This window comes from Medicago sativa, chromosome 5 (assembly GCF_051527215.1).
Source record: "Medicago sativa cultivar Bolivia chromosome 5, Bolivia_mono, whole genome shotgun sequence".
Classification (NCBI taxonomy): Eukaryota; Viridiplantae; Streptophyta; class Magnoliopsida; order Fabales; family Fabaceae; genus Medicago; species Medicago sativa.
This window is the reverse complement of record NC_140753.1, coordinates 26085573-26108451: the sequence shown is the minus strand read 5'-3', so window position 1 is coordinate 26108451 and position 22879 is coordinate 26085573. Positions and strand designations below refer to the sequence as shown.

Genomic DNA, 22879 nt, shown 5'->3' with positions numbered 1-22879 from the left:
ACAATCTTAGCCCTTCTTAATGCGTATATTAAGAATGGAAAAAGAAAGAATCTTTGTTGTCAAAATTAGAAGGTGAAGGGAACACCTTTCTGTACCATTACATATAATGGTGAAAATTACTCTTGTATGGTGCACATTAAAGGACCATTAAGATTTAATTGATGCAATTTTAATAAGTTTTTTGTTTGCTTTGTGTAGATCTCTTATTCAAGGATTACCACTCTGACAAGAAAATTACTGCCACCTCCCCCTGCTCGCTTAAAGGACATGTGAGTAGGGATGGCAATGGATACCCTATGGGTAGGGTACTACATTGCCCTTCCCCATACCCGCATTTGTAAAAAAATACCCGTACCCGTGCCCGTATCCTCGTGGGCAACAACTTTAGTCCCCTTCCCCATACCCTATGGGTACCTAAGTGCTCATATCCGCATCCATTACCCGCACTTTAACTATGAAAAGACAATAAAAACATCACAATTGAAATAAAACTACATTCCAAATTTTTTAAAATTAACTCATAAAATAGTACGAATCTTAGTATTTAGTCAAATAAAAAACATCCAAAATATCCCTAAAAATTTGTACACCGACATGATGGAGTTGTTATTGTATTAAGAAGTTTTTTGGTTTAAGTTTAGGTTTAGGCTTAAAGAGCTAAATAAATTAATTAATTATACACCAAAAATAAATAAATTATTTTATGATATTATATAGATAAGTATATGCGGGGTTGCGGGTCTGGGCAGTATAGTACCCTTACCCGTGCCCATACCCATTCAAATTTTTGGGTATTACCCGGACCCGTGCCCAAACCCATAAATACGGGGTTTTACCCTACCCATTGTGGGTATTTTTGCGGGTACCCATAGGGCCTGGGTCCAATTGTCATCCCTACCTGTGAGTTGATTTTTCATTTTTGTTTTAAATTCCATTTTTTTTCCCTATTTAGTTTATTATTATTATGTTTTCTATGCTATGTGTATGAATAATAACGATAATAAGGTAAATGTTAATATGTGCCCACATATTGCGGAACTCAATGTTTCTAAACTTTGTCTAATTATGACCAAATTCAACAAAATATAATTAACTATGTTCATTCTGGTAACATAATTAACTATATTATGCTTGTAGATTCATATTCCTTTGTGCTTTGAATACAATATAGAGCACTTGTCATGCATTGTTTAGTGAAGCATGTTATGATACAAGCAAAGCAAGAATGTCTCGTCAGAAAAATTAGTTGTAACAAGATATGAATCACATGTAAGGAGTTGTGTGTACAAGGAAGTGAGTATGAGGTATATAATAGCAGTGTAAGGAATGAGAAAGGGTGCAGAATTTGATGAACGTCTCTATTCCTCCCTTTGGCATTCTTCGGGATGATTTCTTCTTCTTAGTCTTGTGCTAAGATCTATCTTACTTTCAATTCTTTTCCCTTCCTTAAATTGTATTGTTACATTGTTGTACTTGTGTTAATCTCTGTCATGAATACATAGATCACTGTTCACTAAATTGGTTCATTTCCATCTTCCCAAAAATCACAAACCTTTACACATGTGTAGTGAGCAGCTGAGTAATTCTTTGATGATATTTCTTGCAGTCTATTTGGTAGGGAGGTTTGGAGGGGTGTTTGTTTAATGTATGAGTTACAGTTACATGATTTAATACATGTTTAACAATTTATGTTATATAATTACTTTTTGTCTTGTAATAGACTACAACATGGTCATTTACACAAAAAGGTGAAGGGTTTGAGGCTGATATTGCTACCCAATTGAAGAACAAAAATATCACTGCTGATATCAAAGCATACACGAATCCTAATTTGAATGTGAGTTTAACATTCTTGTCTCAATATCTATTATTCTTTGCCCTTGGTAACAATTAAATCTATACCTATTTATGATCTTCAAATTCATATGATCATTATACTGAAGTACAATAAATGCTTGTACATTCCAGCTATTCACAACCATCACTGTCAACGAACCTGCTCCTGGTGTGAAGGCTATTCTAAGCTTCAAAGCTCATGAACAAACGTCTGGAATTGTAAGATAGTCAACCATTTCACATAATATAGTTCAAAACCAAAGTTAATCGAGTTGTGTACAATTTAAATTAAATTGATTGATTGTTTTGTTTTATGGAACAGGTTGAATTACAATACCTGCACGACTATGTTGGAATATGCGGCAACATTGGACTGAAAGCACATCCAGATGCTAACTTGTCTCTTGCTATTGGAACTGATGTCCTTGATTTTGGTACAGATTTTTCTTTTGACGCTGAACTTTTTCAAAGACAACTTAACTGTGAGGTAACAAAAGCGAATGTTGGAATGAGCTACGTAAAAGACAACTTAACTGGGGCATTGACTTTGTGAGTAACTCCTCTGTGCTGAAGTGCTTCCAATTAATCATCTTCATTCATTTCACTATATAACATGAACGTTAGCCATTGCATGTAGTAGTTATGAAGCACAGACACCTCTAGGATTAGCTGTGTCGCGGTGTCCGACACTCCTATGACACTTGTCCGACACGTGTCGGACAACTAAAATCAGTGTCTTATATAAAATTGTTTTCTTCTTTAATTCGACACTCCTAGAACCGGTGTCCGACACCTATATAACACTCATACGAGTCGTGTCGGAAAACTCAGACAAATATCTAAAACATTTTTTTCTCTCTTGCTTCCACATACCGTAGATACAAAAGTTACATACGTTTTGAGAAATGTTGATCAATTAGGGGGTAATAGACATTACAGTTGATTATAACATTTTTAACTTTTTTGACAGTAGATGAATAAATAAATGTCAAATACTACGATATTTTGTTTTAAAACTTTTTCAAATGAAATAACTTGCTCAAGTTAGATGCTTATATATGTATTTTGATTTTCATTTTAGGCCGTATATAAATAAATTAACATATATGTAGCGGTGTCGGTGTCCTATATTTTTTACACTAGCGGTGTCAAAGTGTCCGTGTCAGTGTCGTGTTAGGTGTCCGTGTCGGAGTCCATGCTTCATAGGCCCCCCTCCCTCTTAAGTATACATGTTTACTTGTACACAATATCCAAATTTAAATTATTTCCATAGTTTTGTTTGTGTTGGATGAGATAGTATGAGTTTGTATGAACTGTGATGTGATTATCTCTTGTGTGCAGGAATCTCATACATAATGCGTTGAATGCGTCCTTTTATCAGGTTATTGACCCCTTAACCAACACTGCTGTTGGTGTTGAAATAAATCACCAATTCATAGCTAAAAAGAACACCTTTACCATCGGCGCCCAACATACATTTGATCCATTGACCATGGCGAAGGCTCGCATCAGCGACTCAGGCATGGCAAGCGCACTTATCCAGCACCGGTGGTGTCCCAAATCATTTTTCACCATCTCTGGCGAGGTAGACACCAAGGACATTAACAAGGGTGTTAAAGTTGGACTCAGTTTGGTTGTAGGTTAGTTTTATTGAGGTAGGCTTTAGGAACTCTTCTTGGGTAAGAAGTGTTCTAGATGTATTCTTTGCAGTCGAGCAATTCAACCTTTAATAAGTTTTTTATGAAATGATTGTCCATGGGTTTAGCAGACCTATTTTATTAAACCGAGAATTGGTACTTTGAGTTTTGACAGCGAAGTTTATATTGTTTGGTACTATACTAATTTTTGCAGTATTTCCATACATATGTGGTCATGATTGATGTTTTGATATCTCCTTGCGCTCCTAAGTCTTCATTAGGACTTGGATGCAATGGCTCCTAAATCATTTTGGCAGGTAATTTTCTTCTGAGAAAAGTGAATATGCACTGATAGTGGCAACATGCACTGATAGTGACCAATAAGAATCAGTGCAACTGTAGAAACTTTCTTCTCATCTTAGGACTGTTAATTGAATATGCGTGCTTATCCCTATGTCCAATTGATAATGGAATTCATGTTTTTTTCTTAACCTAAGTTACATAATTGTTTTAATTTAATGTTTTTTGGACCGACTTTAATCGATGAAGATTGGTCGATCTTTGTGGCTTATTTGAAATGTTCTAAAATTGGTTATTTTGGTTTAGTCAGGTTCTTTTGTTATTTGTGTTGGTTTTTCGTTATATCTTAAAAGACATCTTAATTAATGTAAGTTTATCTAATAAAAATCCATACGACGATCTTTTCCTATAGTTGTAAGAAGGTTTTAGTTTAAAAAATATTATAAAATTCATTTTATTTAGATTCTTGTGAGAACTAGGTGCTCAATTTTCAACTTATTTACCTTTGCCAAAAAAAATTTCAACTTATTTACCTTTTAAAAGGTTTTCAGAGTAAAATGGTGATATCCGTCGGGATATTATCCTAGCTCTATCATATACATTTTCCCACAATTTCTTAGGTGCAAAGCTTAATCATGAGAAAGCTAATGAACAAGTTGGTTGGAAATTTCTCTGATACTTAATTTTCTTTAGCTTCCTCATGTCCATTATGAGTGCGTTTGTTTGAGATTTTTTTAGAAAAATATATATTTTTTGTGTAAATATCATTTTTGTCATTTTTAAGTGTTTGTTTAGGATTTTTAGAAAAATCATTTCTTAAAAAAAAAAATCTATTTTGACTCTAAAATGAAAAGTTATTAGGATTAGCTTTTCTCAAAATCCATTTTTTCAAAAATAAAGAGGTAACACATGAACTAGTTAAAAATCATTTTTTTTTAAAAAATCATTTTTTTGTGCAGTTGACAAACACAAATAGCTTAAGAATTTAGGGCTATGTTGTTTAACGTAAAACAAAAACACTTAACAAACAAAATAAAAAGAAAAAATACAAAGTCAATTCTCAATTCTCGATGGTACCGAAATGATAATGTTTTTTTGTAGGATTTTAAGGTTTTTAGTTTTTTAACTAAAGTGGCATGACAAAAAGTGTCTTACAATAGTGGAGGTTGGTTTTTTTGGTCAAAATCGAGTAGATGTAGGTTGTTAACTTACTCTTTAATGTTTTTAAGTGTGTAAATTAACAAATCCAATATAGGAAAAATTATCATTTTTTTTTTGAATCGGAAAATATTATTAAACGCCATCCCTGCAAGACGCAAGGTATGAACGAAACAACATACAAATAGTGCCGCATATAGACGGTACACCATAACCACCTAAAAAACACCCATGAAGATAATCCTACCAAAACACATCACCACCTAATACAGACTCCAAAAAAAACAAGCACTGTAAATACAGTATCCACCACCGCCCATCGTCACTACTCACCCACAAAGAACACCCTGAAAATAAACTCCTAGACCCCAACACCCTAGCTGAGCCACATTATCCTTTAGAGTGCACTAATAAAAAATCTCGTCATTGAGATGTCATCCACTTCAATTATATTTACAACACCCTGACTAAAAATAAACTAAACGTCCTGCATAACTGTTGTTAAATAGTCCAACTCAAATTACCACATGAAAGAATTTAAGATTTCTAAATTATTAAAACAATAACAACACAATAAACCTCCTCAGCCAAATTCTCAGTAAGAACTTTGTCCTCCTCGGGCTCCATACTCCTCCGCAGCCAAATTCTCAGTAAGAACTTTGACCTCCACCGGCCAGTATATTCTCTTTCAGCTTCTGATCATAACATAAAAATATAGGTAAGAAATTATACACGTAGTACATAAAATAACACAATTTATGGGGGACAGAAATTTCAATGTTACTTTACAACAGTGATGACTCAGATATGGTAACTATGATGGTTAACTATCTAAATATGGTTTAACCATCTAGCCGTGTATTGAGCTTAGGGATTTGGGAGAAAATCAACTTAGCATTTACAGAACTTTTTTTTTTTTGGTGCTCACATTTACAGAATTTATATTGAAAACAGGAAATTACTTCACTGATGACTCATGCCAGAGCTAGATTGATATTTCAAAATCATTTCAAATGAAAATGAAAATTAAAAATCATGCCAGGCTACAAACTATCATGCAACATTAAAAGAAGAAAATGAAAATAGAAAATGTTATTGTAAATCAAACAAGACCAAGATCTTCAAGCACATCAAGGTTTCTCGCCCACAACAAGAAGCAACAGATAGCAAATGATTATTGATAATCCAAACCAAATATAATTTGCATATTCAGCAACAACAAATTATTATTGGATGACAAACAACAAAAGCTGCTGATAAATGTAATCTTCACCTGTATTTTCCCACTTATTTCAAGCATCAAGTCTATTCCATGTACAGGGTGCTTAATAACCGATCTTGAATGATTTGTATTGTCCTGTAACCAGACTATAAAATCAGTATATTCTTTACGAGGACAAGGAGAAGTACTAATCAAAGAACTAATTACTAATGTTTGCCATTAAAAAAAAAAAAGTATTATTGTCACGTGACAAATTCAACAGTGTTTTGTGCAGTGTTATAATGCGATGGAATCAAAGGCTTGCACAATGAGGATAAATAAATTCATAGCTGAACAAAGCTGGATTTGGAGTCTGATATTCAAAAATATTTTGAACCAACAGATCGTGACATCCCTGCATTTTGTGGTGGATGGGGGGGTTGACACTTAATCAACCAGTTGGTTACCTGAGCATCAGCGGAATCAGCATCTTCAGCTCGACTATGTCCTCCACCGGCTCGTAGTCTTCTTTCAGCTTTCTGATCATAAAATATGGGTGAGAAATCAAACAGAGTACATAGAATAACTCAATCAGACAAACTTTCACTTGATTCAATTTACCGAATCAATAATGGTTACATTCTTTAAGCTCATAAAGGTTTCTTGCCCTCACCAACACACCAAAAAAGGAATGATCGTCCAAACAAAATATAATTTGTATGTTCAACAATACCATGTTTTTAAAGGATGACAAACAACAAAAGCCGCTGGTAAATTTAATCTCCACAGGTTAGAGCCTTTTCCATGTACAAACAAAACCCTAAAGATGTTCTATGATATGTATCGTCCTGTATCCGGACTATCACATCAATATTTTCTTTAGGCATAACAAAATTAACCATTTTCATCCCAAGACCAGCACTTAAATTTTTTATGCGTAACATACGTCAACAAAAAATAAATTATACAAGGATTTTCAAAATGAAGTAAACAAAAAAGTTGGCTACAAAATCACATGCCAGCTTCTGATTTTATGGAGGACACGAAAAAATACATGTATCCGACTCCGTATCTATTCTATTGGTATTAAAAGTTACTTTACAATAGTGACGACTCAGATATGGTAACTATGATGGTTAACTATCTATGGTTTAACCATCCAGCTGTGACTAACTCAAGATGGACAATTAGTTAAAGGCAAACTAGTCAGTCAAGATCCTACACAGGATCAGGAAGGGATCATCGTGAATCGGGGGATCGTAACACGGATTGTAAGATCCTACCAATTTCACAAACTCGTATACAAATGCATTTAGAACAATATAATTAAGTAATAAAATTTAAATTATGTTCAAAATATTTGATATAACTCTGATTGTGGATTATCATATTCATATAAAGTCACAGAAAATAATACAACGAAGTCCTGTGTAAGTGGGTTCAGTAAGCCCTAATACTCCCCCAAAGCTCATATCTGGTGACTGTCAAGAAGAGAGAAGAAATCACATACTGAGCTTGGAAGTTAACCAAGGCAGTAGCAGAATAATTGAATGTGACTCTTATGTCTTCTGCATAAACAAGCATGTAAATGATGATAGAACTTTGCTACTAAGCGAGCCTTGTACTTAGTTTCTGAATCATTTGGGTTTTCTTCACACGAAATATACATTTGCAGCCTAATGGTACCTGTTTAGAGGGAGAGAGAGACAAGGCCCGTGTGGAATTTCTTTGAACTTTGAAGAGCCAAAATTCACATTTCATTGCTGCAAGCCATGTAGGGTTGGCCAAGGTTTGCTTGGTGGTTTATTAGGTTCCATGTGAGTAAGAAGAAGAGAATGGATGTGCATTGGCAGTGTTATGAACCTTTCTTTTGGTATAGAAAGTATTCCCAAAATCGGGCTGAAATGGATACACAAGATAATGATTCTAACTAGAATAAAGATTGATCTATACTATGTTTGTTATTATCAATTGAATGGGATAATAGGATTGAAACAAAATATACCAAAGGCATACAATGAAGATGATACCTTGCACACAAGGCTAAACCCAAAGGAGCATTCTCCTTTCATACTAGAGCATTGTCTAGTCACTAAACCCTGTCAGGTTAGTACGGTTTCGGACGGTTTAAACCAGTTTTTACGGGCTTTTTCCGGTTTAACTGACTACCTGTTTTGTACAGATGTCCGGACCGGAAACAGCCCGGATTACCGGCCAGCCGGTTAAACAATCCGGTCTGTTCCGGTTTTTTAAACATTGGTTAGGAGTACCCGCTTAATATACTAGGCACAGTATCTGATCACTACCACTGCAGCATTTATACAGTTAGTACTTAATAATTAGTTGGATTCTGTCATAAAAGGTAGTACTGGTCTCAGATACAGTTATTGTATTTACACTAAATTTACAGCTCAGATTTACAAAGAAACCTCTGTTTCTTTTCTCATTACTCACTGTCTCTTCTCTTTCTCTCAAATTCTCTTTCCTGTTCATATTCTATAGTACTTTGTATTTATTTTCTCAATATATATAATTCAAATGAAAAATAAAAATCATGCCAGACTACAAAATATTCTTCGTCATTAAAAACAGAAAATGAAAATAAAAAATGTTCTTGTGAATTAAACAAGAGGCTTCACACCCACACCAACAAACAACAGATAATGAATGATGGTTTAAACCAAATATAATTTGCATATTCATAAACAAGAAATTATTACTGGATGACAAACAACAAAAGCTTCTGATAAATGTAATCTTCACCTGTATTTTCCCCCTTTTTTCTGGCATCAACTCATGTACAGGGTTCTTGATAACCCTTGTTGAATGATTTGTATTGTCCTGTAACCAGACTATTAAATCAGTATTTTCTTTAGGCACAACAGAATTAACCATTTTCATACCAAAACCTTCCGTGCATACATATTATTTTAGTAAAAGGGCAACCCGGTGCACTAAAGCTCCCGCATACGCAGGGTCCGGGAAGGGGTCCCACCATTTGGTGTATTGTACATACATATTATTTTAGTATTTGAATTTTTTATGCCATGTTGTAATTCAATGTGTAAAAAAAATTAAACAATATAATTCAAATAAAGAGAAAAAAAGAGTTGATTGCAATACATGCTATTTTCAAATTTTTAATAGGGACATGAAAAGCATACCTACTTCCAAATCTATGTGGCTTATTGAGTATAGGAGGAATTCGAGAGAAAATTGAGTTGGCATTTCCTAAATATTCTATTGAAAATGAAAAGTTACTATATAACATCGATGACTCAGATATGGTTATAGTGATTAACTATCTAACTAGGGTTTAACCATCCAACTGTAACTAATTGATTATGGTTCAGTTAATTACAATTTACAAGTATAACTATACCACGTACGAAAAAATAATACAGAGTAGTCCTGTGCCGGTAGATTCAGTAAAAGTACTTATACTATGATACAGGCAACCTTTCATCTTAACATAGATAATTATACATGAAAGAACGACTGAGATAGAAAAAGGTAGCATGTATTCATAATTGTTTGCAAGCTTAATGTCATGGGCACAAACTTAATATACAGTGTGCAGTATCTGATCACTGCCACTGCAGCAATTATATCAGTTAGTTATTAGTTGGACTTGGATTCTGATATAGAAGTTAGTTAGTGGTCACAGATTCAGTTATCGTAATTAAACTATTGTCTTTAAATAGAGATCATAATTCATAAGTTTACAGAAAACCCCTGTTTTCTCTCTCATTGTCTTTTTCTGTCAATCTTTATTTCCTGCTAACATTCTATAATACTTCATATTTATTTATTTTCTAAGAACTAGATAGACATTATAGTTCAAATGAAAATTAAAAATAATGTCAAACTCCAAAATATCCATCTTCATTATTAAATACTAGCAAGATAACCCTGTTAACAATTAACCAGCAAATGCATGCAACAAAACATACCAATCTTTTCACTTTTTGTTGTGAGTTACTCATAGCAATAGCACTTTGAACTCCAGAAACCTGTGTCGGAGTATCACCATGTTAACCACATATTTCTTCTTTCCTTCCCATCATGTTTATAAATTGTAATATGTCATAGAAAAATTACACTTTCAATTCCATTATCCAGGACAGGAACACAGTTCAATTTGAACAAGCTAACTAGTGTACCCAAGTAACTTGTAAAATAATAGGCATCTATGGTGATTTTCTGAACTACAATATTTATAAACTGTGTTAACCTCAATGAATAAAGCAGTAAAACGATGAGCAGTATTATTATAGAAAATAAGCCAAGCCTTACAAATTACAAAGTTTAAACATCTAGAATTTAGATATAAAAATGAATTCTCTGTGATTTGATTTAAAGGATTGGACGTCAGTTATACAAAAAGGATTAGCTGCAAGTTTAAAAAACTAAAAATCTGAATTTGTGGACAAGTTACAAGGTAGAAAGAATAAATGGCAAGGAATAGAGAAAGCAGCTGGTCTGCAAGATACTGTTATAAGACATTGACACCCCTACATTTGCGGGAGGAGATTTGTTACCTGAGCATCAGTGGAATCGGCATCTTCACCTTTAGGTTGATCCCCAGAATTGATCGATCCTTTCAACAGCAACTACAACGAAATTATATAATGCAGAATATAACAACGTCAGAGTTCAGAAACCTATAATTGAGAAGTAAAATGTAATGTACTAATTTAGGAAGAAAAGACAGAAACGAGTTATTTAGGTTTAGTTTGAGATGATCACACCAAATACATAGAATGAGATGAAAAATAAATAAATCTTATGAAATCCTCTGTAAGCATTAAACCGTTTTATTTGTTACCTGAGCATCAGTGGAATCAGCATCTTCTTCTTCACCACCCTCAGCCTGATCCGCGGACTTGGGCGATCCATTCAACAGCAACTGCAGCGAAATTAATATAACAAGCGTCAAGAGCAATGTTCCACAAATTGAGTATTTAACTCATAAACTCGCCCAAGTTTACGTTTTTACATGCCAAAAACGTGTTAACTTGGAGGTAAACTTGGTTTGTGGTGAAATCGGAAAGTTTGACGAGTTTAACCAAGTTAATCAACCTCAGTAAACTCGTACGAGTTTACAAGTCGAGTTTCCGATGATTACGATTCGAGTTTACTTAGGTAAAACTAGTTCAGGTACGATTTCAAGTTGTAAAACCTTGGTCAAGAGTTTAGAATCAGAAACCAATAACCCAAATTTAAAAAAGTAAAATCCTAAATTTTACTAACAAAACACATAAACGACTTAGATAGGTTTAATTAGAGACAATGACTCTAAACTTGAAACCTTAATTAACAATCACCATCATGCACAAATTAAACTTGTTATCAAAAATAAACATACACATGTACCTGTAGGTGGCGGGTAACATTGGAGAATGTGCCGTAACAGTAAAGGATGGCGACGATACCTAAAGGAACGATGCGGAATCATTAGATAATGAGAACAACAAAATCTCGTTTAGAGAGAAAGAGAGAGAAGCACCTATTCCATTTACGATGACCAACTCGAAAATTTTGGCTCCACTTATCGTCATGGCGCGACACGAGTTAACGAGATTATTATTTTTTTTATTTTTTTTGAAGGAAAACGAGATTTTTTTTTTGTGACCGAGTTTAAACCCGGACCTTGTCACAAACTTGAGTTAAGCTCACAACGACGATTAACGAGAACTTGTTAAGATTTTTAAATAAAAAAATATTTTGGGATTGGTGTATTCAATGTATTAAAACATCAAAAAACAATTTTTTTACATAAAAGTTATCAATTATTTCTATTTTTAAATTATTAACAAGTGTTATAAGGGCACTTGTTAACAACTAATAATTTATAAACAGCCTTTAATATTTTTCACATATATTAAGAAAAGTTTGTAGCAGTCCGGTGAGCATAGCTCAGTTGGTTGGACAATGCATTATTATATGCCGCCGGGGCCGGGGTTCGAACCCCGGACACCCTACTTATTCATCTTTTTTTTTTGACAAGCCCACTTATTCATCTTATAAGGTGAATTCTAGCCACTAATATGCAGGGGCCGGGGTTCGAACCCCGGACACCCCACTTATTCATCTTTTTTTTTTGACAAGCCCACTTATTCATCTTATAAGGTGAATTCTAGCCACTAGGCTACCTAACCAAAAAAAAAGTTTGTAGCGCAATTAATATATTGTTTATAACTAGTACACCATCCATCCTATAATAATTGAACATGTTTTTCATTCACACATGTTAAGAAAACATGTACAAGGGAAAAATAAAGAAGAATGTAGTTTGGGAGCTTATCTTGGTATAACGAGAGCTTATTTTGATGATGAGGTTGTTGTTGGCATGAATTTTGTTTGTAATTGAAGATGATTTTCAGGGTTTGTTTGAAGATGAGTTTGTGGGTGTAGTAGATGAAGATTTATGAATTTTATAGGTTTTTTATTTATTAATTTTATCAATGATTATGTGGCATTTTTATTTTAAATTAGTAATTACACATGTGGCATGCCACACGGTCAAGTGAGTTGGCACACAGGTATTGACTTGGTCAAAATTGACCAAAATGACTACTATTGCAAAAGGGGCTAAACATGAGGGAGGACTTTGAAGAACGAGGTGAGAAGATAAAGAAATTTGAGTTCTTGGTGAAGAAGAAGATGAAAAAAAACTGTTTTTTTAACTCAAAATTTTATTTATTTTTTTGACAAAAACATATGATATTTATTCATTCAAATTGATAGAGTACATTGATATAGCGCAAATTCGCTAAAAACAAAAGGATGAATCTGTGAACATTTTTTTTGCCTTCAAAATTTTATTTTAAAATAATTATGTTTTAAACAAATAAATAAATAGTAAAATAATGAAATTATTGACTTGGAAGAGGCACATAAGCATTTTTAATGAAAAAAATGAAAAAATGATAAACGTGTGCACTTTTTAAAAGATAAAAGACTTAAATGAAAAATAAAATGATAAAAGACCTAAGTATTACAAATAAATAAGATAACGGAGCTTTAAATAATTTTGCCTTGAAAAAAAAAATTGCACAACTAAGGGTGTGAAATTGTTCACCTTATGATTCATTTGGTGAACACTACAAACACAAGCGCAACACAAACAAGGTTAGGAGAACACAACAGAGTGACATAACATGAAATGAAATGACCAAAAATTGTAGAGTAAACCTTCCATGAAGAGTGACATAACAGTAACAAAACTAGTAGCAAATGGTTTATACAAAGAAGCGCTTAACCTCTATTCACACCTCCACTCTTCCTCCCCCACCCCTAACTCCTTCACCTTCCCCATTCTCCTCAAAGCATGCTCCAATCTCTCTTCCCCTTCTCAAACTCAAATCCTTCATGCCCATCTCTTCAAAACCGGTTTCTACTCTCACCCTCACACCTCCACTGCCCTCACTGCCTCCTATGCTGCCAACCCTTGCACTTTCCATTATGCCCTTGAACTGTTCGATGAAATGCCTCAACCAACTATCACTGCCTTTAACGCTGTACTTTCTGGACTATCGCGAAACGGGCCTCGCGGGCAAGCTGTTGAGCTTTTCCGCCAAATTGGGTTTTGGAATATTAGGCCCAATTCTGTCACGATAGCGTCTTTACTCTCTGCACGTGATGTAAAAAATCGAAGTCATGTGCAGCAGGTTCATTGCTTGGCATGCAAGTTAGGAGTTGAATATGATGTTTACGTTTCAACTTCGCTTGTTACTGCTTATTCGAAATGTGGGGTTTTGGTTTCTTCAAATAAGGTTTTTGAAAATTTACGCGTGAAAAATGTGGTTACTTACAATGCTTTTATGTCAGGGTTGTTGCAAAACGGGTTTCATTGTGTTGTTTTTGATGTTTTTAAGGATATGATGATGAATTTGGAGGAAAAGCCGAATAAGGTGACTTTGGTGTCTGTTGTTTCAGCATGTGCTATCCTTGCGAACATTCGTTTGGGGAAGCAGGTTCATGGGCTTAGTATAAAAATGGAAGCTTGTGATCATGTTATGGTGGTGACTTCACTTGTGGATATGTATTCAAAGTGTGGTTGTTGGGGTTCTGCTTTTGATGTTTTTAATGAAAGTGAAAAGAGAAATTTGATCACTTGGAATTCCATGATTGCTGGGATGATGATGAATTCAGAGAGTGAGAGGGCTGTTCAATTGTTTGAGAGGATGGTGGATGAAGGGATTTTGCCTGATTCAGCAACATGGAACTCTTTGATTAGTGGGTTTGCACAAAAAGGAGTGTGTGCGGAAGCTTTTAAGTACTTCAGGAAAATGCAGTGTGCTGATGTGGCTCCATGTTTGAAGATTCTCACTAGTCTTTTGTCTGTGTGTGGTGATTCGTGTGTGTTGCGAAGTGGGAAAGCGATACATGGCTATGCTTTGAGAATTTGTGTTGATAAGGATGACTTTTTGGCAACTGCTTTGGTTGATACGTATATGAAATGTGGGTGTGTTTCTTTCGCACGTTGTGTTTTTGATCAGTTTGATGTAAAACCAGATGATCCTGCATTTTGGAATGCAATGATAGGAGGGTATGGAAGGAATGGAGACTATGAGTCTGCTTTTGAAGTCTTTTATGAAATGTTGGATGAAATGGTTCAACCAAACAGTGCAACATTTGTTAGTGTTCTATCTGCCTGTAGCCACAGTGGCCAAGTTGAGAGAGGATTACATTTTTTCAGAATGATTAGAGAGTATGGTTTGGATCCAAAGCCTGAACATTTCGGTTGCGTGGTTGATCTTTTGGGTCGAGCCGGTCGGTTGGGTGAAGCTCGAGATTTGATGCAAGAATTAGCAGGACTTCCTGTATCTGTTTTGCATTCTTTGCTTGGTGCATGTAGGTGCCACCTAGATTCCGATCTTGGGGAAGAAATGGCTATGAAACTTATTGATATAGAGCCGAAAAATCCAGCTCCACTGGTGGTTTTGTCTAACATATATGCTGCATTGAGAAGATGGAGTGAAGTAGAAAGGATAAGAGGATTGATCACAGATAAAGGATTGGACAAACTCTCTGGTATTAGCATGATAGAAGTTACATGAAAATTGCTTACATAGAAAAACTTGAAATGAAATGTTCTTTTTTCTTTAAGATAACATAAAACCTTATTACATTTGGAGTGTTCTTTCTTCTGCCTATTTAAACTTCCTTGTAAATCAGTGATTCAGCATCTCTTTAACTGCGAATCCGTAGTAATCGTCAAAATGGTAATCAGGTTCAGTGATGAAACAAGAGATTACATCTCTCAGTGTGATGACACCAACTACTTGATCTTGTCCATTTACTGTATATATCCTGTGAATAGACTGTGAAGCAAGAGTGTGAATCACGCTCTGCAGAGTTGCATCAGGCTTGCATGTTATAGGCCGAGTAACTTTTCCAGATTCATAGGATGCTGAGACAATTTTCTTCATGAAATCCATCACAGTGAGATTCCTGAAAGTCAAAATACAGGGATGGTGAAGAAGACATTTCAGTTGAGTAATTAGTTCTATTACAAGTTACAAGCTTGTGTGATGACCATTAGCCATAATTGTAGCTATTGATTGTTTTCCTTAAATAGAAAATATCTTCCCTCAAACAATCACACACATGTACATTAAGTGGTCAATCTTATGAACCGTAGTTGATTAATATTTTTAAACTTGTTCTAAATATTAGAGGTCAATGGCTTGACTAGATATACAATTTATGATTGATTGATATTTTTAAAATTGATCTCAATTTTAGAGGTCAATGGTTTATACAATTCATGATAGAATTTTATGTCGTAGTTTGATCCATATAGCCGACTCACCTGGTGTTATAAGACTTGGTTGTTGTTGTAGTCATTTGTTTGATATCTTTATTTTTGTATTTTAACCAAAGATGAACCATAGAGAGTTTTATTTTTGAAAATGCAGAACCAATTTTGTATCTGATTTTAGATTTTACAGACTAGTGTGTTTCCGTAATTATTGTTAGAGATGCATACCACACGGATTCCCGATTTTCTACTTAGGCTCACCTAAAATTGGAGAAAATTTCAGGCTTTAGCAGCAAGTATCTGATGTCTCTTATGCTCAAGTTTCCAACAATTGTCTTTGCTGGCCCCTCTACTACAGGAAGACCACCAATTTGATTATCCCTCATAATCTTAAAAGCTTCAAGAATCAATTCATTACTCTGGATACTAATAACCTGGACAAGAAGAAATAAGGTGTTTTTAAATCTCCAAGTTGAAGGAAGCTGAAAGTTTTAAACACAAATTGTTACCTTATCAGCAGACATAAAAGGAAGTCCAAGGTCAGCCATAGGCCTGGCTGCAATGCAATCAAACCAATCTCTTCCTCTGCATCCTTCAAGACCTTGGATAACTGCAGACTGGGTAATGAAGTTTACAATGTCAGGTTTACCAGGTTCTATCACTGGTACATTCCTCAGCCTATACTTGGAGAGCAACAGCAAGACAGTCAACATAGCGCTATTTTTTGCAACAGGAACAAAGGGCGCCCATCGGTATGATTTAAGTATTGATCGCACCTGAAACCAAAATTCGACATAAATGTATTTTTCATTTTTTATGTGAAGGTTAAGCAAAAATTTTGCTAACTTATAAATTGCGGTCACAGTTACACAGTGAACTTTTGTAATGTGGTAAAACGCGGCTGCAATTGCGGTTGTGATTTCCATTGCGGCCACAATTGCAGTTGCGGACCACAATTTATAGAACTATACATGACAAAAACATTTCTCAATTCGATTGTGCAGGAACACAACTATAATTTTTCGATGAAATACATATGATTGACAATCAGCAAAACAAAAGCCAAATAAATAAATAGCTAACCAGCCTGGCTCAGCTAGAAATGGTCGCCTCTCTTAGGTAGAGATATTTTATTTCAAAGATTTCTTCTCAACCAAGGAAGAAAAAAGCTTAAACCAAAAGTGCAATAAGCTCAAAAAAAGAGAAAAACTGACAGTTTACAGTAGAGCCATTGTTTGCCTACCGTTGTTGACTTGAAGGGTTCTTCTTGCAGTATTACTTTGTAAAAGTCCTCACCGAGGTTATTTGCAGCTTGCGGAGCATCTTTAGCCATGGTTTTATCTGCAGCAACACCACCTACCACTGCTGCACCTACTGCAGCAGCAGTTAGCCCAGCAATTGCAGCAGGACCTGTAGCTCCTAATGCTAATGCTCCCAAAGCACCGACAGTTCCCGCGCCAACTCCAGCAGCTGTTGCTGTACCAGCTGATAGAGCAACTGCAGCAAGTTCTGCACTCTCCATCACCCAGAGAATTATAGCTGAATAATCTATGATGCCAAGGTACCTGTCTCTCCAATCTGAACCAATTCCTGCATTAGGGTCCTTAACTGGTGCTGCCAATATGTTGCTTTCAGATAGAATCTTAACAGCTTCGCCAACAGGTGTGTCTGCTAGAATTTCAATCACTGCCAAAGTAGTGATTCACATTAAATGCATAAGGTGATAGATTTGAAATGCATTTATATATGGTTAACAGCCCTTTACCTTTTCCTCCAGGAACTCCGGGAAAAGAAGAAACAGGAATCTTTGCAAATGAATCTGTCAATGTCTCCTGCAATGTTTGTGGTAGCTTCTTTCTTGATTGTATGGTTTCGAAGTAGCGGTCACATTTTGAAAGTTGGGTGCTTGTTCTGACCTCTTGTTCATGTGCCATGTTTTGAACTGAAGACATTTTTATTAATTCAGGTTTCAATGGTTTTCATGAAATTGAAGAACTGTTGCAGAAAAATAATCTATACCCTGTCTATTTAGTGTACTTTTGCTTTCATTTTTGTGAGAGGCTATAGTGATTCTAAAATAAGAAAATTGATTTTGACATGATTGAGTGTTGATTTTGACATGATTGAGTGTTCTAGAGTAGACTTGTTTTTGCTTCTGCAGTGAATTCTAACTTGAAATTTGAAGCTTTTGCCTTCAAACGTAATTTTTAGCCTGAAATCAACTCACTTTCACGCGAATATATCCAAATACAATTGGTTTACATTCAACTCACTTTTAAACTGTGACACAACCAAACACTTCATTTAAAATGTACAGATTTAACAAATGCTAGTATCATTCAGGTTCATTAATCTCTCAAATCTTTATCATTCCGAAGGATTTTTTTTTCCTCAAATATGAAGATGAATCCAAAGTGACTGAAAATCTAGATGACTTGTATGGCAAGGCTATGAATTACATTTTATTAGGTTGCAAGATTATACTCATGTCGAAATATTTTATCACCTTGATCCTATAAATGAGCTAGCAATCAAGATTACTTACTCATCTCCTATATTGTTCATTAGTTATTACATTAATCATGGGTCATACCTATCATTTCCCTCCCAATCTGAAATTTGATTGGTATGGCCAAATGTGTATCATTGAAACACAATATTTAGTGAAGAAATTGTTTATCATAATAAGATAACATAAATAATGTCAACCTCAAAAAACAATGAACAAACATAGTACAATTGTAAACTTATTGTGCAATGCTTTAAAATTGTAATGCATGAAGAATAGACAAGTGATTTGAGATGTTGACGTACCTATCACGTTGAGAATAGCAATGGATTCAGACACAAATTAAAGTTCAATATCTGTGATCTATTATGGAGAAGTGGGTTATGTTTGTTTTCTCAATGGCCTTTGAGAAATTCTAGCAGTGCCATGTGTTGTTATGTGACTCGTGTCAAAGGCTCTTTGTACCACTTGTTGAATTCTAATGCTAATAGTTTGTTTTTTTCTCTATTCATTCTTCCCTCTCCCACACACACATTACACCGCATGTCTCTAAACTATTTAGAAAGTTTTAAATAGATTGTTAAACTAAAAAATTTGTAATCAAATCACTGTACTAATACAATTTTTGATAATTAGTTCTGACTTCTGACCAACGACAATGCAACAAACGTATCTTATTACAAAGATCATATTGGTTTAGGCACACATTTTTTTGTTTATATACCTATTTAAAAAAAATGAAATGGTTTAAGCCATTTTTTTTAGCAAATATTGAAAATTAAATGATTTATACACTCAACTAACTAAACGTTGGTGGTTAATTATACGGGACTTTGATGCTTTTGGAATATATTATTTCACGTGTGAATTTGCGATTAAAATTTTGCCCAACTTAATGGAATCATTTCTTTTGCTATGCAACAAATCGTTATTTTGTGGAACCCTTTAATTAGAAAATTAAAAAAATTATTGACTCCGTTCGAAAATCCAAAAGAGTATGGTCATACTGTATGTGTCTTTGGCTATGATTCTATAAATGATTTTTACAAGGTGGTTGCTATTTTTTTCTATTTATGTGATAATGGGGTTGTCGAAAGTCACGTAAAGGTTCATACTTTGGGTACTAATTCTTGGAGAATGTGGGTTGTGACCATACATGAAATATTGAAATTTCAACAACACTTAGGGTTTATGGTTCAAATCTTGAACCATACATTATAAAATGAACCGAAAAACCAAATTTTATTATGCATGTGGTTCTTAATAAGGGTTCGGAATAGATATCAATGTGGTCACAATGAGTGTATACAAAATGATAAACTTATTAGAGTGTCAAAAGAAGATATCAAATGAAGGGCAAATCAACTACTTCTTTCAAATGAGATGGTCAGAGTAACTTATGAAATATCACATTTAGATATCTCAAGCCAAACATCTCATAATGGTGGTACATTTGCTTGCTTCTATAGAACTTTATGTTCATATCATGTAAGCATAGCCACTTATTATTTTGTTGGACATGTTTGATGTAAGTTTTTTTATAATTGAAGAATCTTTCAATGAACACGACAAGGAAAAAACCAAATGTCATATGATATAGATACAACTGTGGGAAAAACTGTCTCTCATTTAATGGTTATTCAGATTCAGTAGTAGAAAAGGTAAGGCTCATCTTCATATTATGGATCTATGTGGATGCTAATTGGCTGATTCTATGTACATGACATTTTCCATCCATGCAAAATGAGAGCAAATGATGATTTATCTGTGTGATAACTTAGTCCTCATTATTTCTGGCGGCAGCAGCATGATGTAGGAAAACAATATGCAGTAAATGGTGACAATGAAGTTACTAATGGTTGATCAGCAACCCATCAAGGCTCGTGTAAATGTTGGTAGCAGTCAAGACGGAGTTTAAATTCGTGAAAATATTATGTTCGGATTTATCTGTAGAATTATTCATCAAAGATTTTGAACGGAGATGGAGAAAATCATAAAGCTAGAACCAATCTGACAAAAAGATAACAGGGGCATGTGATCAGCATCGGCAGCCACTTTGACATTGTTTGTAGGATTTCGTTCAATCATTGATAGCTGAAAATCATGCTTTAACACTTTGTCTTGTTGGCACACAATGTAGACTTTGGCAACAGTTCTTTTGTGACTCTTGTTTTCTCTGGTATCCCTAAATTTGATAACCATGGTGCTGACTTCATAGTTCAATTTTCCCTTAACAAGGAGTACATTGTCTATGTACGGATAAAGCCTTTCCTCCTCAATTTTTTTGAACTTCTTTTTTTGATAAGCAACTAAGGGTTCCCCTCGGATTAGTCGATTCTTGGATCGGATACCGAGTTTTCAAAAACAAAAAAGAAAAACAACTAAGGGTTTCAGGTGGTTTCACAGAAGGCTAAACATAAGTGAAACTAGTAGATACAAGGTCAAGGCAAAGGTGGAAAGCTTTAAGCATCGGCTGATGGTTATAGTGGTGTATGTATTGATGATTGTTGAGTTCAGGAATGTTGAAAATTCTTCTGTGGATTGCTTGCACAGTTAAATTTCTTCCTCCTGTGGATTAGGTGGCTCTTAGCCCTATAAATGGAACTCTAATTGAAAATGTCTTTGCTGCTTGTATCATGGCTACACTCTCTACAACAGAGATACATGTAAGTTTCTAGAATATTACTCATCAACAACTTTCTCATGTTCGTGTTTGTATGAACTCGCATATCTCTAAGTTGGTTTTCAAAGAATAAGTAGTTTTTGTTTATTATTAATGAATTATATTGGATTTCTCATCCAACTTATCCTACTAGAAAAACAACTATTTTTTCTTATACTGCTCTTCATTTCTTATTATTTTGATACAATGGATTTCTTATAAATATTTTCAAGAATCTGCATAATAATTTTGGAGGTTGTGATCAGGTATATCTCACCTGTTTGATGTAGGTGAACACCAGGGATTGTGCTACTGTGGTAAAAGGCATGCAGTTTGGTCTGTTGGGATGTTTGTGTACAGTGTACTGTCTCTACTTCTGTTGCCTGAGTTCAATTCAATGAGAGTTTGGAGAGCATATGTATATACTATAATCACGACATGTTCCCGATTCTTTTTAGGGATCTTAATATACTGTATAAATATTTGAACATAAAAGTAACCTTATTTTGACAGTTTATCCTCTTGAAGGAATTTAGCAATTTAAAGCACTAGAATAATCTGTTTACTTCTTTTTCAATCAAAAGGCCAGGAAAAGTATCAGTGTTCACTGATAGTGGCTATAGTGCAATAGCTTAGCAGAATCTGAATAGACCGCTATTGTTGCGTGATACATGATTTAGAGCAATATGTTGTCAAATAGTGGCTATATAGCTCTGCAGCGTAACGAAATTTGAATAAGTTGCTATTTCCTGCGATGGACGATTGGCAGCACTAGAAAATACTATACCTTGAAACAACAAAAAAGCAATACGTACAGGTTTTGTTTCAAGATACAATGACAAGAATATTGTCTTGTTGTTGATTTGACAATGACTATTATGTTGACATAGGGGTTCAATGACCCTCTCATCTTTCTTCTTCATCTGAGAGAGAGGGAGAGAGGGAGGGAGAAAATGGTCCAATATGATTGATTATATCTGGATCAGATAGGAATAGGAAAGCCTTTCTTGAGTTTCTTTTCACACAACATAGAACAAATGAGTATGATGTTTATACCACAGAAAATTTCATTGTCAAAATAATATGATTGCGATGTCAAGAAACAAGTGTTATAAAGAAAATTTATCAGGTAGATTCACCAAGAATATGTATAAGCTCTTGTGGTTCAAACAAGCAAGAGGGAGTAGCTGATCTTAGAAAGTAATATAAAAGCTGATTAATTAATGTTTCCTCCTTTTCTTTAGTGATTATTTTTAGAAGGATGTTACCATAAGTCAATGTAAACTCACAACATGCAGAATTTGATGAATGAAATAGTACTCCCCCTCTGAATAACTGAATTATATCCTTGATTTTGTTCTTTCTGCTTCTACTACTCAGCACTTTTACTATGCTTCCCTAAATGGGCCAGCAGCTCCATATTCCATTTAAGTTATGCTACATTTGTACTTCTTGCAGTCACTAAGTACTGTCACATTAGAGGTTTTAATTCCAGATTGAGGTTTACTTGAATTTATTAGTATCACTAGCTTACCCTTTACATTAATCTGTAAAACTTTGCAGTGATTGTAAAAGACCCATTCAATGTAATGGCTCGACTTTAAAGCCAGGAACAGCTCAAATGATTTAGAAGAATCAACCTTTGTGAGTGGCCTCATTTACCCTATCACTAGGTAATGGAACAAGGATCTTGTATGTTCTAATTTTAATTCCCACGGGGCCAAACAAATTCTGCGCATCCCTATATCTCAGAGAATTCCTTAAGACAAACTCATTTGGCTTTTGGGAAAAGGGTGGTGAATATTGA

General features: G+C 34.6%; 4 protein-coding genes across 4 annotated transcripts; 2 read left to right on the top strand and 2 right to left on the bottom strand.

The window, feature by feature from the left end:
• The first annotated feature begins 19 nt into the window (after positions 1 to 19).
• LOC146921372 (outer plastidial membrane protein porin-like) lies at positions 20 to 3652 on the top strand. The gene is made up of 6 exons (XM_085711292.1): positions 20 to 23; positions 199 to 305; positions 1721 to 1837; positions 1969 to 2055; positions 2159 to 2385; positions 3178 to 3652. The coding sequence occupies exons 1-6, from the start codon at positions 20 to 22 to the stop codon at positions 3479 to 3481; spliced, it is 846 nt and encodes a 281-aa protein (XP_085567418.1). The 3' UTR covers positions 3482 to 3652.
• Positions 3653 to 5334: 1682 nt separating this feature from the next.
• On the bottom strand, positions 5335 to 11855 carry LOC146921371 (uncharacterized). Its single transcript, XM_085714822.1, has 9 exons — positions 11642 to 11855; positions 11509 to 11567; positions 10961 to 11041; positions 10674 to 10745; positions 10086 to 10145; positions 8896 to 8973; positions 6600 to 6671; positions 6205 to 6288; positions 5335 to 5626 (listed from the first exon to the last, which is right to left on the bottom strand). The coding sequence occupies exons 1-9, from the start codon at positions 11691 to 11693 to the stop codon at positions 5579 to 5581; spliced, it is 606 nt and encodes a 201-aa protein (XP_085570948.1). The 5' UTR covers positions 11694 to 11855; the 3' UTR covers positions 5335 to 5578.
• Positions 11856 to 13334: 1479 nt separating this feature from the next.
• Positions 13335 to 18021, top strand: LOC146921369 (pentatricopeptide repeat-containing protein At2g02750-like). Its single transcript, XM_085714815.1, has 4 exons — positions 13335 to 15631; positions 16092 to 16653; positions 16906 to 17563; positions 17679 to 18021. The coding sequence occupies exon 1, from the start codon at positions 13335 to 13337 to the stop codon at positions 15195 to 15197; it is 1863 nt and encodes a 620-aa protein (XP_085570941.1). The 3' UTR covers positions 15198 to 15631; positions 16092 to 16653; positions 16906 to 17563; positions 17679 to 18021.
• On the bottom strand, positions 15156 to 17853 carry LOC146921370 (Cystathionine beta-synthase (CBS) protein). Its single transcript, XM_085714816.1, has 5 exons — positions 17667 to 17853; positions 17145 to 17587; positions 16411 to 16677; positions 16163 to 16335; positions 15156 to 15591 (listed from the first exon to the last, which is right to left on the bottom strand). Exons 1-5 carry the CDS (start codon positions 17851 to 17853, stop codon positions 15312 to 15314), a joined length of 1350 nt encoding a protein of 449 aa, XP_085570942.1. The 3' UTR covers positions 15156 to 15311.
• Positions 18022 to 22879: the final 4858 nt, after the last annotated feature.

What these genes read in the sequence shown, in the direction of transcription:
- LOC146921369 (XM_085714815.1), top strand. Translation starts at nt 13,335, where the DNA reads ATGAAGAGTGACATAACAGTAACAAAACTAGTAGCAAATGGTTTATAC.
- LOC146921370 (XM_085714816.1), bottom strand. Translation starts at nt 17,853, where the DNA reads ATGTCTTCAGTTCAAAACATGGCACATGAACAAGAGGTCAGAACAAGC. An exon ending in CTTTTATGTCTGCTGATAAG is followed by an intron (nt 16,336 to 16,410) that starts GTAACAATTTGT and finishes CTTCTTGTCCAG; the next exon opens with GTTATTAGTATCCAGAGTAA. An exon ending in GAAATTTTCTCCAATTTTAG is followed by an intron (nt 15,592 to 16,162) that starts GTGAGCCTAAGT and finishes TTTGACTTTCAG; the next exon opens with GAATCTCACTGTGATGGATT.
- LOC146921371 (XM_085714822.1), bottom strand. Translation starts at nt 11,693, where the DNA reads ATGACGATAAGTGGAGCCAAAATTTTCGAGTTGGTCATCGTAAATGGA. An exon ending in GGTCATCGTAAATGGAATAG is followed by an intron (nt 11,568 to 11,641) that starts GTGCTTCTCTCT and finishes TCGTTCCTTTAG; the next exon opens with GTATCGTCGCCATCCTTTAC. An exon ending in AACAAAAAGTGAAAAGATTG is followed by an intron (nt 8,974 to 10,085) that starts GTATGTTTTGTT and finishes GTCTGGTTACAG; the next exon opens with GACAATACAAATCATTCAAC.
- LOC146921372 (XM_085711292.1), top strand. An exon ending in ACACGAATCCTAATTTGAAT is followed by an intron (nt 1,838 to 1,968) that starts GTGAGTTTAACA and finishes TGTACATTCCAG; the next exon opens with CTATTCACAACCATCACTGT. An exon ending in ATGAACAAACGTCTGGAATT is followed by an intron (nt 2,056 to 2,158) that starts GTAAGATAGTCA and finishes TTTATGGAACAG; the next exon opens with GTTGAATTACAATACCTGCA.